General features: G+C 46.2%; 1 protein-coding gene and 1 long non-coding RNA gene across 2 annotated transcripts in view; one reads left to right on the top strand and one right to left on the bottom strand.

Annotated features, from left to right (window-relative positions):
• The window catches only part of TENM3 (teneurin transmembrane protein 3), a 294059-nt gene extending 276541 nt beyond the window's left edge, over positions 1-17518 (top strand). The window contains exons 23-26 of the mRNA XM_049631792.1: positions 6190-6486; positions 9162-10773; positions 13786-13916; positions 16521-17518. Of these exons, the coding sequence (XP_049487749.1) occupies positions 6190-6486; positions 9162-10773; positions 13786-13916; positions 16521-17276 (2796 nt within the window). The 3' untranslated portion in view covers positions 17277-17518. The remainder of the gene's footprint in view (positions 1-6189; positions 6487-9161; positions 10774-13785; positions 13917-16520) is intronic.
• Positions 8475-12933, bottom strand: LOC125923467 (uncharacterized). Its single transcript, XR_007458051.1, has 2 exons — positions 12822-12933; positions 8475-8905 (listed from the first exon to the last, which is right to left on the bottom strand). It is a non-coding gene; the product is annotated as an uncharacterized LOC125923467 (long non-coding RNA).

Here is a 17518-nt window from a genome sequence, read left to right as displayed (position 1 = left end):
TAGGAAAGAATCAGTAGATCAAACACAGACTGTATCCAACTTACAGGTTATGTTCTGATTCCACTTCAATTTCAAGGCAGGTGTTGGGGACGCTCAATCCGTGGTCTCCTGGAGCCAGTGCTGTGCGCTCCCACCTGACCCACATCCAGGCCGTGGGAGCCAGGATGCCCCAGCTCCGAGCCCCCCGGTTCAGCAGCTCTGGCAGGCAGGAGCTAGGGGAGGCCAGAGAGAGGCTTGCTCAGTGGGAGAAGTGAGGAGAAAAAGCGAGAGAACACTAGAAGGGAAGAGCAAGGTTAGAGTGGAAGGTAAAGTGACAGGCAAGAAAACCAGCTCCAGGCTTGCTTTGATCACGTCCGCAGGGTCGGTCTGTGACCCAAGGACACGGTAGCTCCTGCCTTTGCCTCCACTGAACTGAGGAATCAGTAGCACCTGGCACCCCTGTGTGCTGTGCCCCCCTCCACTTCTTCCCAGGCCCCCTGCTGCCTTGGGCCATTGCAGCCTGGAAGCAAGTTCACAGGCCTTATCTTATCCAGCTGTATCCCTATAATGGACATGATGTCCCTGGACACGTGTGCACGTGCGTGCACACACACACACACACACACACACAGTCCCACCTGTTCTCAGACACAGGACTTCCTTCACCAAAAGATACAAACATGCTGCTCCCATTTATTGCTCTCCATTCCGCATACCAAGAGATGACAGAGCGCCGACTAGAATTCAAAAAACGTGCGTTCCAGGTCAGGCTCCACTTTTTTGTTAATGACGAGCCTTATGGGGAAATCATAACATCTCTCAGACTTCATTTGCCTCGTGTATACCATGATATCCGTGTCAGGATATAAGTAAGTTAACATTATCTAGATAACATTGTAGCATTGTGACGTTATAACAGACATTATATATGTTATAGATATTGACCTTATAGCACAGACCATGCATACAGTGTTATATACCCTGGATACAGATAAGGGATAAATACCATTTACCCTGCCCTGCCTCCATTTCACACAGTTGTTACAGAATCAAATGAGATAATGTGCGAAAATACTTTACAACTAAATAAAAGGCATGATTATATATCCCCTACCCCTAACCTGGAGAACCTCTACCGCATGTGCAGACATTGGGCATTTATACCCACACGGCGGGTGAGTAAGAAAGAGCCATTTCGCACCCTGGTTAGGAAAACAGAACAAAAGAAGGAAGAGTGTGAGAAATACTTTGCCCAGGAACTGACCACATAACATGTTGCCTTCTCTTCTTGGAGACAAGCTGTGTCTAAGTGTATCCTCTGTTCCTTTGTAACATGGCTCTTCTAGGCATGAAAAGAAATTTAGGAAGAGTAGAGGAAATCCTGTCTTACATCTCTGGTTCTCTGCCTGATTCAAAATGAAGCAAATACTTTCTCCGGGGGAAGAAAAGAGAGTGCGCGCAGGCATGGGTGTTGGTTTCTTCTAAACAGCGGAACCACAGTGTCTTGGCAAGATATTTCAGAGAATATGCTATTCAGAGTGGCCTGTTCAGTCACACTGGAAGGAGATTTCCAGCTGATACGTGTGATTGCTCTCCTAGAGACAATGCCGCGATCACAAGGGAGGGTTTCTTACTTTCAAGATAAGATTGGATGTGCCAGCTCTGACTGCTAATTCCATTCCTGTGTGGTTCTGAGGGGGAAATTCTGGGGAGAAAGTGATGATCTGAAAATCTGGTTTAAGGACTGGATGTGGAGTCTGCCCGAGAACATCTCCTCTCTTACCTTCCGTTATTTCCTAGCAGAAACTTCCTTTCATTTCTTAAGGTATATGCCTGCATTCAACCAAGTGCCTGACACAGAGTGGGCGCTCAAATATTTATTTGATGAATGAATGAGGAGAAGCCAGCCTTATAATACAGATTATTTCTCTGCATCCAGATCTAAGAGAGAAGCTATATGAATAGTACATCCTTGCAAATGTTTGACTGCTATAAACAAACCTAACTCTAAGTAGATTACATAGATATAATAGATATAACACCAGATATTGTAGTTAAAAAAGTTTTTTTTATTAAGCAAGGAGTAGAAAAGGAAAATAAGAAACCAGCAACATTTAAAGCATGTTCTATGAAACATGCATTAAGGCGTAAGGGAAATACAGCAGGAAATAACAAGCAAATGAAATCGAGGGATGTGAAAAAGCATTGCAAAATCAAGATTAGACATTTCCATGGCTTGCTTTGTTTGTGGCCAAGTTAAAAATAAAAAAGACACAGGCATAAAAATTGCTTGTCTCTCTCTTATCATGTTGCTGGACACTGGAACCAGCATTTAATCAGTTATAAAAAACAAACAAACAAACAAAAAACCTGCTATGGCATTCTGAAAAGAAAATCCATCTTCTAAACTTGCCCAGAATTCAGATGCTTTAAAGGAGAATTAGTGAATCGTTTCAGAAGGAAATCCTCCAAATTTGAAAGGCGAAAGGGTTTTTAAAGGCACACATAAATATGATAGCGTGCTTCGATCTTCCTCTGCGCGTCACGTTAGCGTGCTATGCTGTTTCTCACTTGGAGCCCAGGGGCGCAGCCTTCGATGGGATTGTGCAGTGCGGTTAGCACTGGCTGACGTGCAGAGACACAAGACGATCTGCAGCCAGTTGATGTTCCAGCAGCGACACAAGGGAGCCGTGATGTTGTCACCAAGTATCCTGGGTAATGAGCCAGCCCTCCCTCGCTTCCCTCCATAACATTCCAGATACGTGAACATAATCCGATTGTGCTTTGTGTCTGTAAACATAAAGACGGTGTGTAACGCCTTTACGCCTTGGTTTTCCAAGCGTTCTACGGGGAAGATGATAACTACCCCCCCTTCCCAATATCAAAGGGACGCTGTGATTCATTATAGTCGTGCTGGACATGATCTTCAAAAATGAGGAATTTTCCGTGCTTACTTGAAAGAAATGCTATAGAGCACAAAGGACTTCGTGGTGATCTCTTTTCCAAAAACGACATTTGGATTCATTTTTATGTAGCTGGAGGGATGGTAATGATCTGATCTAAGGGTTTTCATCTTAGATGAACTATTCAATTTAAATTGATATTTTTTTATATTAAAACTATTAGAAGGCCACTGGGGTGTGGAACAGTGCTGGTCCTTTATGATTGTCAAAAAAAAAAAAAAAAAGAAAAAAAAGGCTGGAAAGTTGCCATCATTTCAAAAAGGTATAGTTAAAGTAGGACCGTGTCCTAGAACGGAAATGTCCCTTGACTTCTGCCCTTTGTTTATAATACTGGAAGGAGAAAGTCTGGGCGTGTATGGAAAGAACAGAGAAGACAAAAGATCTGTTAGTATCTTTGGAAATTTTACATACTGAATAACAACGACTTGTGCCTGGAAACAGTAAGGGTGGTTAAAACCTTGGCCTGTGCTGGGAATGTTGGGGAAAACACACCCCATTCTAATTTTCCCCCACTGCTTCAGCTAGAGGACGCAAGAAGGGCATTGCATATACAGTGGTCATCTGGACAGAAAGGAAAATGTAAACTTTTACCCAGATGTTCAGTCTCACAGTGCTTCTAGATGTTTCCGTATGGTGACATGTTCCATATGGTGGCACACACAATGGCTACTGTAATGACACCCACTTGCCCGTCACCCGGGTGCTCTGGCACTGCGTAGCCCTGTCCACAAACCAGAGAAACGAGTCAAGTGCCATAGAAGGGGTGCAGGCGGTGAAAAGGCGGGCTCCGGGCCTCTCCCTGCCCGTCTCCCTTTAGTACCCAGGCCCTCTTAGCAGGCCTGCCGTCCAGATTGCTCCCGCTCTAACCAGAGGCGACACTGCAGAGATAAAGGGTGGTTAAGGCAGGCAATAAAGAATTGAAATACAAATTAAAATGAATACGAAGTAACGTACAAACAGATGGGGCAATCCTGTGGGCAGCACAGTCCGTGGGAACTACACAGTCAGGCTCACATGGCTGTTGGCAGCCTGGAATAACCCAAGGAAGGAGAAAAGAGGGAAAATCTAAACATTCAGCATTGTTTTTTGTTTTGTTTTGCCTTTTCCCTTTTAAATCACAATCGGAGAGATACAAGAACCAGAGGAAACCGTTCAAATTGTGCAAAACCTCTTCCTAAGGCATCAATAATTTTGTGCAAATAGCAGCTGAAGGCTGGATTCTGCCAGTTCAGTATTGAGTCAATTTGATAGCAAATCAAATCCTCCTACAGGCTTAAAATACGTATTTGTGAATATTAGCTAGCAGCTTCTCTCCGAGGTCCGCAAAGCATTCTGCACACCCAAGCTCGTGAGGTTTCACAAAATTCACGTGAGGCAAGGACTGACATGCAGACGTGTCCACATGGGAAAGCCCAGAAAGCCTTTCGCTGGCTGGCCAGTCAGAATCCAATCAGGGTCATTGACAGAAGCCTAAAGCCTCTCATGCAAGCGCTTCACAGATGGACGAACAGCTTCAGAGAGGCGAAAGCCCAGAGTCACGCTGCCTCTAGACCCTGTCAGGTATGGAGATCAAGCCTCTAGACTCCTGGGTTCCTCTCCCCAGCTCCCCACCCCACACACACCTGACACACCTATGGCAGAGCAGGCTATTTCCCCCACCGCAGCTGGATCTGAAAGGATTGAACCGGAAAATGAAGATGTCCTGATTTCCGTCCGGGGTTCTACCCTTTCTCAGTGCCCGCGAATCACCTGTCTGGGTGCTTTTGTGCCCCCAGCATCACTTCACCTGTTAAGCACGAACTTCTGAGTAGTTTATATCTTTACTTCTCTGTACCTGTCCACGGACTTTACAATACTCCCCTTGAACCACTGACTGGAAAATTTTAAGCCTAAAGAGTACTTTTTCACGGGGCTTGAGTGTCAATGATAGACTGCACAAATTAGTTTTATCCCAGATTTTACATAATATACATGTGTATTACATGTGCACATACACATATATGTTCACATATATGGAAGTGTGGGTGTGGTGTGCGTGCATATGTGTGCGTAACCGATCAGTGGCAGCTGTCCGTTTTGAAAGTTCTAGCTAAGACATGTTCGTGTAAGAGTAAGCTTTTCCCATTTAATTTTTTAACAATCCAGTAGTCAATCCACGTTCTGGTAGGTACAAGCTGTCACCTCCCCAAAGCTTCTATCTTGCTGTAGAAAATCCATTTTTAAAGTGGATTTTAATGTTTATTTTTGAGAGAGAGAGACAGAGAGAGAGTGCAAGCAGGGGAGGCGCAGAGAGAGGGAGACACAGAATCCGAAGCAGGCTCTGGGCTCTGTCCTGCCAGACGTGGGGCTTGAACTCGTGGAACCGTGAGATCATGGCCTGAGCCGAAGTCGGACGCTTAACCGACTGAGCCACCCGGGGGGCCCCGTTAAAGTAGAGTTTAACCGAGGCCACATTTCCATTGCCGGAACGAATACTGGATTGTATGTGCCTTGGATCACAGACAGTAATAGCCAAATGTAGTCAAAGATTGTGGACATCGCACAGAGCCACAGAGAGGCCCTATTACGACAACATGGTGCTAGATTTATAAACTTACCACAAGACTCAGACCATGTAGATGCGGGAGCAGAGCATCAGAAGTCCCTGCCAGTTAACCAGATGTTATCAAAGGGAAAGGCATTCTAAAAACTTGTGACATTTCAGCACTGGGCCAAAAGCAATGATCATGTTTGTAACCTCCTGCTATTGAAACTCATTAATAATTTACAGTAATGGGGGTTCCAACTTCTACTTAACCTGTTCTTCAAAGGGCCGGAGTCACATTTACCACTTTTATTTAATGTAGCCATGATTATTCTACTAAGCAATTATTTTCCAGGGTCTTATGGAGGGAGGGGCCTTGAGTAATTTACAGTGATTTACCAGCTTCATATCTTCTGGGCAAACATTAAAGCAAATACGTTTTGGTATTTTTTCTTATCGGTTGTACTTTAAGTTTACAACATTTAATTGAAAAGGTTTTGAACAAACGCCAGGCTGTCTTTCTGCTTAATGAAACCTTTTAAAAGAGCTGTTAATCTACTTCCTTGCACTTGTACCCAAGAAGTTGCTAAATTAATTTACTGACAAAAGAGAATCCATCATCATAAATGGTGTTTAAACAATAGTGGGGGACTCTGAAGAGTAATAAGGGACTAGCGTTGCAATAGCATGATGTATGTGATCGTGCTGTTTGTGTTGTAACAGGTTAATGGCAGAAACCTCCTTTCCGTTGACTTTGATCGAACAACAAAGACAGAAAAGATCTATGATGACCACCGTAAATTCCTGCTGAGGATCGCCTACGACACGTCGGGACACCCAACTCTGTGGTTGCCCAGCAGCAAGCTGATGGCCGTCAACGTCACCTACTCATCCACTGGTCAAATTGCCAGCGTCCAGCGGGGAACCACTAGCGAGAAAGTGGATTATGACGGCCAGGGGAGGATCGTGTCTCGGGTCTTCGCTGACGGCAAAACGTGGAGTTACACCTACTTAGAAAAGGTACGCCTGTGCCGTGAGAGTCAAGAGGGAAGCGATGATTAGTAGTTCTCAGCGATCACCCAGGGCTCTGCGGGGGAGAAAAACGGTGGCATGTGACTGAGCTCCATTTGTTATTCTAAGTATCAACATGTAAGTCACACTGGTACCGCAGTGATGAATTTCTGCATTAGCAAAGTAGTTTTTCCTTAGTTAAGTTCTACTACCTGAGACCCTTTTAAGTGATTTATGCCGCAAACAAACAAGCAATCACACTGTCCACCTGCCAAGTTTATACATCGACAACATCCACAAATGAGACCTTGAGCATGGAAGTCATTTGTAAATAATCTCCGTGCTAGCTCTTTCATTTAGGAAAGAGCCTTACGTTAACACAGTTGAAGCTGTCACTTTTGTGTTGCTGGCAGAGCATCAACATAGCCATAAAAAGCACGTAGATCCTATTTATGCATTATTAACCAAAAGAGGCTGTTTTTTTAGAAAGCCACGTTTCAGGTGCTCTGTGGCGTCTGTCATTTCTTCTGCATATCCAGGGCGTAAGCATCCTATCTTAAGACTTTCGTCCATTCTTCAGCTCTAGGCACAACACCAAAAATGATTTAAGGTTCTCCACGCGCCAGATGCCGAGTCGCAGTCTGAGAGGTGTGGGGCCAGTGACTGTGGTCCAGAGGGATGAAAGCGAAAGAAAAAGAACAGGGAACCGGCCACCTCCCTGCAATTCCCTTCTTAAAAAACATAATCCACCAGAGAGCGCGTTCGCGGAGGGTTTCATTTGCCTTTGAGACAAACCTTTGCGCTGGGAAATGGTCCCGTTTTGCGTTCCAATACCTATCACGCCCCCGAGCATGCAGCAGCCTAAGTTAGAAACTCAACGCTTCATGGTGACCGCCTCCAGCCTGATGCGCGTGGCACACAGTGACCTGTCGCGTCCGAGACTCACGTCCGTGCCATCGTTGTGCTCCCCTTACGTGGTCCTGTTCACTAGAGGTGCTCTACACCACTCCTCACTCTAAACCTTAACCCCGCCGCATGGGAGCCATCCCGTCTGCTTCTAGACAGCGGAGAGACGCAGGCCACCCTTCCAGAGAACCAGTGTCGGGTTCAGAGGTCACCACCACATACGCCTCCCAGCTTCGGAATCCTTCCAGCCAGGACCCTACTTGCCAGTCAGTCTGTTGTCTCACAGACCTGCTTATCTGCTCTCCTTCGAAGAGACTCACCCTTGAGACAACGGACCGTGCCCGTTAGATGACAAGTTTCCCTCCACACTACTCATCACACTCATTAGCCACTCAACCGGTGATGATCCACTCAGACCGTTTCCGTTTGCTTTGCTAGGACAGGCACACTAGGCCAAAACTTACTCAGAGCAAGACAAGTAATATTTTATTAACTCCCATCACATGGGATTTTAAATGACCACACAGCTAGGTACTACTTCCTACGAATTTAGCAAGAATCCAAGCCTTCCTTAGCGCGATGCAAACTGTCGGGAAGCGTCCAAAGCATCCACCTCACAGCCTGCGGACAAAGACTGCCCCTAGGTGCGCCCGCAGAGGGCACTCAGCAGAAGCCTGTCGCCCAAAGTGCTTTCAAAGATAGTGAACAGTAAAGAGAGAGGGAGCGAGCCTTGGACGAGGGATGATGTTTCTCTGGCAAGAGCAAAGCCTGAGTCCCCGGAGGGCTCCTAACACACATCTGCTCCTAGATCTGCGGTCATTCCATTTGGCCTCGTGGGGTGTGGAGGGGACTTCCTCAAAGGAGACAATCGCCCATGCTCTGCTTTACTGTTTACTGTTGAGACTGAGGGTTGAGCTTCTCTCAGGCTGGCCTAATAAATGACTGCCTTTTGTCCTGGTCTGCGGACGAGCAGAGCTCCTTTTAATCTATAGGTCTATTCACTCCCTAACTTAGCTCCCAAGTCGAATGCGGCCCAGAAACCGTTCTTACAGCACCTGGGATTCAAATCAGATTCGATTACTTACAAAAGGAAATTTCAAAATGCAGGTTTTATTGTCATTCCAGGTGACAGGTAAGCATTTGCAAACAAACAAACAAACAAAAACCATATCTGGGTCCGTGTTACGGCTCTCATCGTGCGAGTTAGCAGTGTTTGTCGACGTCGATGCTTTCTACACACGTTCTCCAGTTTGGGCTCATTTTATGTCTCTTCTTCATAAAGTAGTATTTTGAATGCTTCGCTCCTCCCCCAGATGCACTGGAAATGAAAACATGATTTGAGTGGCTCTTCAATCAGATGAGGGGGAAAAGCCACCTCACTAAATAATTGCTAATTATGGAGAGGATCGCATTTCCCATATGCTGTTTTCTCCTTGAAATATTGTCTTTAAAGCAGCTTTGCGCGTGCCTGTGTTATGACTTATCCAGATCCATCGACAATCTGCTGCCTGGCTGTGAGTGCCTGGAAGAAGAATGGTACAATTGTGACAAGTGGCACATTATGAATCTTGAGCCACTAATTGCAGAACCCCTCACAATTAAGCGTCCAAGCAAATTAGGCAGGGAATCGTTAACAACATGTAAGGTCAAGGATAACTCAATTAAAATGAAAATCATTTTCTCCAGCGGAATGTTTGTGTATATGTGGTCACCGAATCTCTGCTCTTGCTTCCCCTGCTCACGAAAATATTGAATAACAGTATGTTCTGTCTTTGCAGTCCATGGTTCTCCTGCTCCACAGCCAGAGGCAGTACATCTTCGAATATGACATGTGGGACCGGCTGTCTGCCATCACCATGCCGAGCGTGGCTCGCCACACCATGCAGACCATCCGGTCCATTGGCTACTACCGCAACATATACAACCCCCCAGAAAGCAACGCCTCCGTCATCACGGACTACAATGAGGAAGGGCTCCTTCTGCAAACGGCCTTCCTGGGTACGAGTCGGAGGGTCTTGTTCAAGTACAGAAGGCAGACCAGGCTCTCGGAAATTTTATATGATAGCACGAGAGTCAGCTTTACCTACGATGAAACAGCGGGCGTCCTGAAAACCGTAAACCTCCAGAGTGATGGTTTTATTTGCACCATTAGATACAGGCAGATTGGTCCCCTGATTGACAGGCAGATTTTCCGCTTCAGCGAAGATGGGATGGTAAATGCGAGATTTGACTATAGCTATGACAACAGCTTTCGAGTGACCAGCATGCAGGGTGTCATCAACGAGACGCCACTGCCCATTGATCTCTATCAGTTTGATGACATTTCTGGCAAAGTTGAGCAGTTCGGAAAATTTGGAGTTATATATTACGACATTAACCAGATCATCTCCACGGCCGTAATGACGTACACAAAGCACTTTGACGCCCACGGCCGCATCAAGGAAATTCAGTATGAGATATTCAGATCACTCATGTACTGGATTACGATTCAATATGATAACATGGGTCGGGTGACCAAAAGAGAAATTAAAATAGGGCCCTTTGCCAACACTACCAAGTATGCTTACGAGTATGATGTTGATGGGCAGCTCCAGACAGTTTATCTGAATGAAAAGATCATGTGGCGTTACAACTATGACCTGAATGGAAACCTCCATCTGCTGAACCCGAGCAGCAGTGCACGTCTGACGCCTCTTCGCTATGACCTGCGAGACAGAATCACTCGACTGGGGGACGTCCAGTACCGGCTGGATGAAGACGGGTTCCTGCGTCAACGAGGCACAGAGATCTTCGAGTACAGCTCCAAGGGGCTTCTGACTCGCGTTTACAGCAAAGGCAGCGGCTGGACAGTGATCTATCGCTACGATGGCCTGGGAAGGCGTGTATCTAGCAAAACCAGTCTGGGACAGCACCTGCAGTTTTTTTATGCGGACTTAACCTATCCCACTAGGATCACTCACGTCTACAACCATTCCAGCTCAGAAATTACTTCTCTCTATTATGATCTCCAAGGACATCTTTTTGCCATGGAAATCAGCAGTGGGGATGAATTCTACATTGCGTCAGATAACACAGGGACACCCTTGGCCGTTTTCAGTAGCAATGGGCTTATGCTAAAACAGATCCAGTACACTGCATATGGTGAAATCTATTTTGATTCCAATATTGACTTTCAGCTGGTAATTGGATTTCATGGTGGCTTATATGACCCACTCACAAAATTAATCCACTTTGGGGAAAGAGATTATGATATTTTGGCAGGACGCTGGACGACGCCTGACATAGAAATCTGGAAAAGAATTGGGAAGGACCCAGCTCCTTTTAACCTCTACATGTTTAGGAATAATAACCCTGCAAGCAAAATCCATGATGTGAAAGATTACATCACAGGTAAGCATTTTATTTTTCCTTTCCAAGTGCTGAATAACTTCAATCTTTATATGAACACACAAAACAAATGGAGTTTCTTTCTCTGCCCTTACATTTTATTCACGCAAAATCAAATGCCTAACCTTTTAAAGGTATTTATTTCTCTATGAAACCACAGAGAAGCCAGAAAGGGAAACCGAGACGTGGTTTTTTACTTCCTGTTCTGTCTACAATGCCCAAGGCCGCAATTTTCTGAAATGGTGCTGAATGAAGAGAGGTGATACGGGGGTATGGAAAACAGGGTGAACTTGGGAGCCCCCAAATTGGAGTTCCAATCCCAACCTGTCTCTGTTAAGTCGTGTGGCTTTATACACAAGTCACATATATTTTTTTTTTTTAGTCTGTTCCCTTAACAATGAAACGGGGAGAATAATGCCTACCTTATGGTAGAAGATGTAATAAAATATATTCAGTTCTGCTTTGAACGGTGAACTACCTTACAAATGTGTCCTGTTGGTTTTCCTCTTATACGTGTGTGAAGCTCTGATGGAAGAATCAGTGTGGCACACAGCACAGTGTGACTCACCATCTCATCCCTCTCCACCACCATCACCTTGGGACAGTAAAGGAACAGCTTCTCCCACCACTTGCTTAGCCAGTGGGTCCCGGTTCCGTTCTCACTACTGTCTTTTTTTTTTTTTTTTTTTTAATTTTTTTTTTTTTCAACCTTTTTTAATTTATTTTTGGGACAGAGAGAGACATAGCATGAACGGGGGAGGGGCAGAGAGAGAGGGAGACACAGAATCGGAAACAGGCTCCAGGCTCCGAGCCATCAGCCCAGAGCCTGACGCGGGGCTCAAACTCACGGACCGTGAGATCGTGACCTGGCTGAAGTCGGACGCTTAACCGACTGCGCCACCCAGGCGCCCCCTCACTACTGTCTTAATGCCACCTGGTGCAGCTCTTGCACGGTGGCACCATTAACAGACACACTAGTTTTTCTGCCAGTGTGGGGATACGAAGATCTTTCCAAGTTTAGCGCATGATCCAGGTGGGGGGAAAAAAAAAAAATCATCTGATCCCACTTCTGCCACCACAAAACCACCAGGATGAGACAGACCAGGGCTATGCAAGCACCACTCTGGTTCCTGACTTCTCCGCTCATCCTCCACTGTATGGATTCTGAATCCTTCTGGTTCCACCTTCCTTTCCTGAATTACACTACCATAATCACCCTCTGTGCTGCATTTATGTTTCCTGGAAGCAGCTTCTTTCCTGTTTCCTCTTTTTGTTTTTGGTTTGGTGTGAGGCTTTCTGTTTTGTTTTGGCTTGTCTTAGATGCTCCTCCAGGCTGGCTCTTTTCTTGCTCAATATTGGAGTCATACTGAGACGCCTGTTTTCTCAGTTCTTGGTACAGCTCTCAAAATGCTGCCCTCTGTTCATTTCACATCTGCCTCCTGCTTCCCCAGACTGCCGAAAGCTTGTCATAGCTCTCCTCCGTGTGAACCAGCTGAAGCTCCCTTCGTTCAGAATCCTGATTCAGCAACACCCTCATGGTATTCTCCTTCGGGTGTCTCATTACACATCTGCATCCGAGTCCCATGATGCTGGCAATATTTTTCAGTACTTAACACCCTGTGATTTCTTTCTTTCTTTTTTTTTTTTTTTACTGTTACACAGACATCATTCATAGTAGGAGAAACTTTGCCCCTGACACTACCATTCAGGAGAATTTTGTCCAAAACATAAGACCTCTTATAATCTTATATACACTCACTCTCTCACTCTTGCTCTCTCTCTCTCTCTCTCTCACACACACACACACACACACACACACAGTATCACTTTCTATTCTACATGATGAACTTGGGATTTCTCTCTACCACCACCACCATCACCACCACCACCAACAACACCCCTCCTTTTAAAAGAGGGAGAAAACCACTGGTTTTATAGCCATATGATGTTTGGACACAGGATCTGCCAGCCTGGTGATGAGGTGAGAGTTTGTGCCCCAGAGAAGGAAATAGGAAGCAGGTGGTTCTCCATCATCCTGGCAAGCAGTTTACCACTGGTTATTTAAGAGGTGTTGACAGGGTCTGGCTGAAATGCTGGAAAGCCCACAGCTCCTGAATTCATCCTCTCCTAGCAACGTGGACTACAGGGAATGCCGTAGCAGCATTTTCTGAAAAACATCAAAAGAGAGATGGAACAGCATAAAATATATTAGGTGAAATGCAATTTCAAATTTTCCAGCAATGTGCTTAATATATAAAATAATCTACACCCAACTGTACTCATAAAGCTGCAAGCCTGCTGAGTAGTTCTGTAACATTATAACCTCCAGAATAGAATAAAAGCCTGATTCTGAGCTTAATGGCTTTTGGAGTCACATGGCAGTATTTTAAAATACCATTTTAAAGGTTTCCAGGTTCTCTCCCCAAAAAGTTCGCCTCCACCTGTGCACAGTGAGCCTTTGAAGTCATAGCTGATGGTGATCAGAACTTCTGTGCCCCTGGCCAGTCCTGCCAGCCTTCAGCATTCATCTTTGATTAAGAAGCAACTGTTGATTTTAATTCTCTCAATTTAGGGGTTTTATTAATAGAAAATGGGTTGTGGAAGCCACATATCCTTGGGCAGTCGCTTTTGAAAACTCACACACAACTTCTATTTAAGACCAGTCTTTGCTAACTACAGAATCCCTTTGTTTTCCTCAACTGGGTCTCCTTCGTGCTGCTGTGCGTTGTTGTTACCCTTCGTCACCACTTATTCCTCGCACAGGATGCAACTTCGCACTCGTGACAGTTTATCTAGTCTCATTGAGTACCTCTTAGACTGGGTTTTCTGTAGCCCTTGGCATCGTTTCATCACTGAGGCTATTGTCTTCGTGTCTGAAAATAGAGAGTGGGTGTCGAATTGTAGAATGAAGGCAAACGTGTTTTTGTTTTTGTACTTTAGTTTCAGGTAAGGATTGAAATTTCTGAAAGCACAAAATAACTCTAACACCTTTCCTTTCGGACGTTCTTCCCCTAGATGTTAACAGCTGGCTGGTGACATTTGGCTTCCATTTGCACAATGCTATTCCTGGATTCCCCGTGCCCAAATTTGATTTAACGGAGCCTTCTTACGAACTTGTGAAGAGTCAGCAGTGGGAGGATGTGCCGGTAAGAAACAAAAAGCAAAACTATGAAAAGGTGATAGATGGCTTATCTGCGCTTACTTCCCCCTTTAATCAGACTACCCTTGTGAAAACTGCACCGAAGACACTTTTTGATTTTTTTTTTTTTTTGACTCTTTTAGGGAAGAAAAACATCACTTCCCTCCACATTTCTGTTCAGCAAACTAGGGGCCTGTTAAACAGGCTTAAATCTGTTCTTAGTGATGCTAATAAAAACATAAAAAGACATTATCCGAAGGTAATAAAATGAGGGAGATCATTTTTGAGTGCAAGGTTTCTACAGAGAACCCCATGAAAGCACATTTATAGCGCTTGGGACCTTAAGGCAAAGATACAATAAACAGGAGGGCAGGGGATTCATATTACAAATTAGCAGGCCCACAAACAACGCCACGAAGTTCAGCTTTTTTCAAATATGAACAGTGTGTCATGGGGAAAGATTGAAAATAAAAATAAAATGTCCTCTGGTAAAGCTCCATCTGCAACTAGGTGTTTATAGAATTTTCCTGAAAATAACATTTCAGGAGGCCTATAATTGTTCCGAGAACTAAAAGAAAAGAAAAAGAATGCAAAATTGCAAAGTCAAAGCTGCCATTTCAGAAATTGGCACTTTTAATTCCCACCATTCAGAGATCAGAAAGGAATGTACAAGAAAACACTAGAGTTTCTAGCTTAAAGCAAGAATAATTAAAGATCAAGAAATTGGGTTACCCCATAATGATAAGGAGAAGAGAGTGCAGAGTTTCTTAGAAAGATTAATTCCCCTCCCCGCCTTGAGCAATTTCCTATGATTTCAGTGAATACAAAGAGAAAAGGCAATCCTGGCTAGAACACACACACACACACACACACACACACACACACACACACAAATATATTCAAACCCAATACCTCTGTTTTCTGGTACATGTTTCATACTTAACATAAAACAGTTCCTTCTTCAGGGCGCCTGAGCGGCTCAGTTGCTTAATCATCCGACTCTTGATTTCAGCTCAGGTCACGAGCCCATGGTTCCTAAGATCAAGCCCCTTGTGGGGCTCTTTCCCTCTTTCTCTGCCTCTCCCCCACTAGTGCTCTCTCGGTCTCTCAAAATAAACTTTAAAAAAAATTTTAAATAAAAATGAAACAATTTCTTCTTCAAGATGTCACCTTTACATTTTAAGAAGCAAAACGCATCGAGTTTCCAAGGTCTGGCCACCATTTTAACATTTCTAAGTACAAATATGTCTACACCAATAAAGTGTCATGGAGAGAAGACACCGTGAAGTTTCCTAGTGCATTTGAACAGGCATGTCCTAATTGTGTACGACTTTCCAACATGTCTGAAAACACTTAAGTCTTACTGTACAAATGGACTTGCCAACTTTGTTTCCTAGGCAGTCTTGTACATACGGTGCAAGTTCTTGGTGCAAGTTCTCTGTGGAGAGAAGCACGCCATAAGGACAGCTCAGGGAATCCCCGCCAAAGACCCTGAGGCTGCCCCAAGTGCCCAAAAACAAATGTTTCTTTCACTGCTGCAGATGAAACAGATGTTTCCATTTGGGAAACACTGGCCAGACAAGCATCTGGTCGTAGCAGAAATGGCCGAGTTAAGATGCCCCCGATTTAAAGCAGTTGCCAGTGTAGATGGTCCACCGTGCCTAAGTGTACCAAAAATGTTTTCCTAAAGTAATAAATACTCGCCTCCAGCTGTCCCATTGTGCGCTCGTCCCCGTACACCTCTGCAATTATGCTGGCGGAGATTCAGTTGAAAACTGTGTGCACCAGGAGGGAGTACAGAGTTTGCCTAAATTAAAGCACACACATTTCAAAGCCTGTGAAGTAGGACGCAGTCATCCCGCAGCGAGCACCACAGCCTTTCCAACCCTTGCCTGTGTTGGCTGCTTTTTCCTCAGGCTCCCAGGCAGAAAGCTGCTGTGATGGAGACCCTGATAAGCTCGGTTCCCCAAATGGGATGGGCGTGGGAAAGGGACATCTAGAAATCGAAGGGAAAAGCTAAAACCAGATTTTGCCCACGTTTGCCCAGATTTTGAAACTACACACCTCTTAATACGTGATGGAGTCATCTCTTTTTACGTTTCAAAACACATTTGGATTGGGGCGCCTGGGTGGCTCAGTCGGCTGAGCCTCCGGCTTCGGCTCAGGTCATGATCTCACGGTCCGTGAGTCCGAGCCCCGCGTCGGGCCCTGCGCTGACAGCTCAGAGCCTGGAGCCTGTTTCAGATTCTGTCTCCCTCTCACTCTGCCCTGACCCTGCTTGTGCTCTGTCTCTCTGTCTCTAAAATAAATAAACATTAAAAAAAAAAAAATTAAAAAACAAAATACATTTGGATCAACTTGACGGGAGGGGACCCTGAGCGAATTCCTCTGCCCAGAGTTTTTTGAGCTTTTTCCTCTCCAAAGAACCCGACTGGGGTTTTAATAAATGCCTGGGAGCTCTCCACAGAAGTACCCCCCCACACACACACACACACAACACCTCTTTTTGTCGCTGTCGTCGTCAGGACTGGGACCCTGGCCCCCCAGGCGGCCAAGAGCTACAGCTGTTCTCTAAACCGAACCCCCCTCCCCGTTCTGTTTCGCTTTTCAGCCCATTTTCGGAGTTCAGCAACAAGTGGCGAGGCAGGCCAAGGCCTTCCTGTCCCTGGGGAAGATGGCAGAGGTCCAGGTGAGCAGGCGCAAGGGCGGCGGCGCGCCCTCGTGGCTGTGGTTCGCCACGGTCAAGTCGCTGATCGGCAAGGGCGTCATGCTGGCCGTCAGCCAGGGCCGCGTGCAGACCAACGTGCTCAACATCGCCAACGAGGACTGCATCAAGGTGGCGGCCGTGCTCAACAACGCCTTCTACCTGGAGAACCTGCACTTCACCATCGAGGGCAAGGACACGCACTACTTCATCAAGACCACCACGCCCGAGAGCGACCTGGGCACGCTGCGGCTGACGAGCGGCCGCAAGGCCCTGGAGAACGGCATCAACGTGACCGTGTCGCAGTCCACGACCGTGGTCAACGGCAGGACTCGCAGGTTCGCCGACGTGGAGATGCAGTTCGGCGCGCTGGCGCTGCACGTGCGCTACGGCATGACCCTGGACGAGGAGAAGGCGCGCATCCTGGAGCAGGCGCGGCAGCGCGCGCTCGCCCGGGCCTGGGCGCGCGAGCAGCAGCGCGTGCGCGACGGCGAGGAGGGCGCGCGCCTCTGGACGGAGGGCGAGAAGCGGCAGCTGCTGAGCGCCGGCAAGGTGCAGGGCTACGACGGGTACTACGTACTCTCGGTGGAGCAGTACCCCGAGCTGGCCGACAGCGCCAACAACATCCAGTTCCTCCGACAAAGCGAGATCGGCAAGAGGTAACCCCCCGGGCCCGGCTGCCGGGGACGGACGGCGGCCACCCCCGCGCTGGGAGGCGGACCCAGCAGCGGGTGTCGCTGCGTTTCTCTCGAGCCTACACCGCACCTCTGCTCGGATTTTTCTGTAGCACAATCCGAATCGGACTCTCCGACACAGAAGAGCCTTCCAGGAGAATGATACTGCTATAAAAAAAAAAAAAAAAAAAAAAAATCCCCCCCCCCCCCCCAAAAAAAAAAAAAAAAAAA

This window comes from Panthera uncia, chromosome B1 (assembly GCF_023721935.1).
Source record: "Panthera uncia isolate 11264 chromosome B1, Puncia_PCG_1.0, whole genome shotgun sequence".
NCBI lineage: Eukaryota > Metazoa > Chordata > Mammalia > Carnivora > Felidae > Panthera > Panthera uncia.
This window is presented reverse-complemented; position numbering and strand designations above follow the sequence as displayed.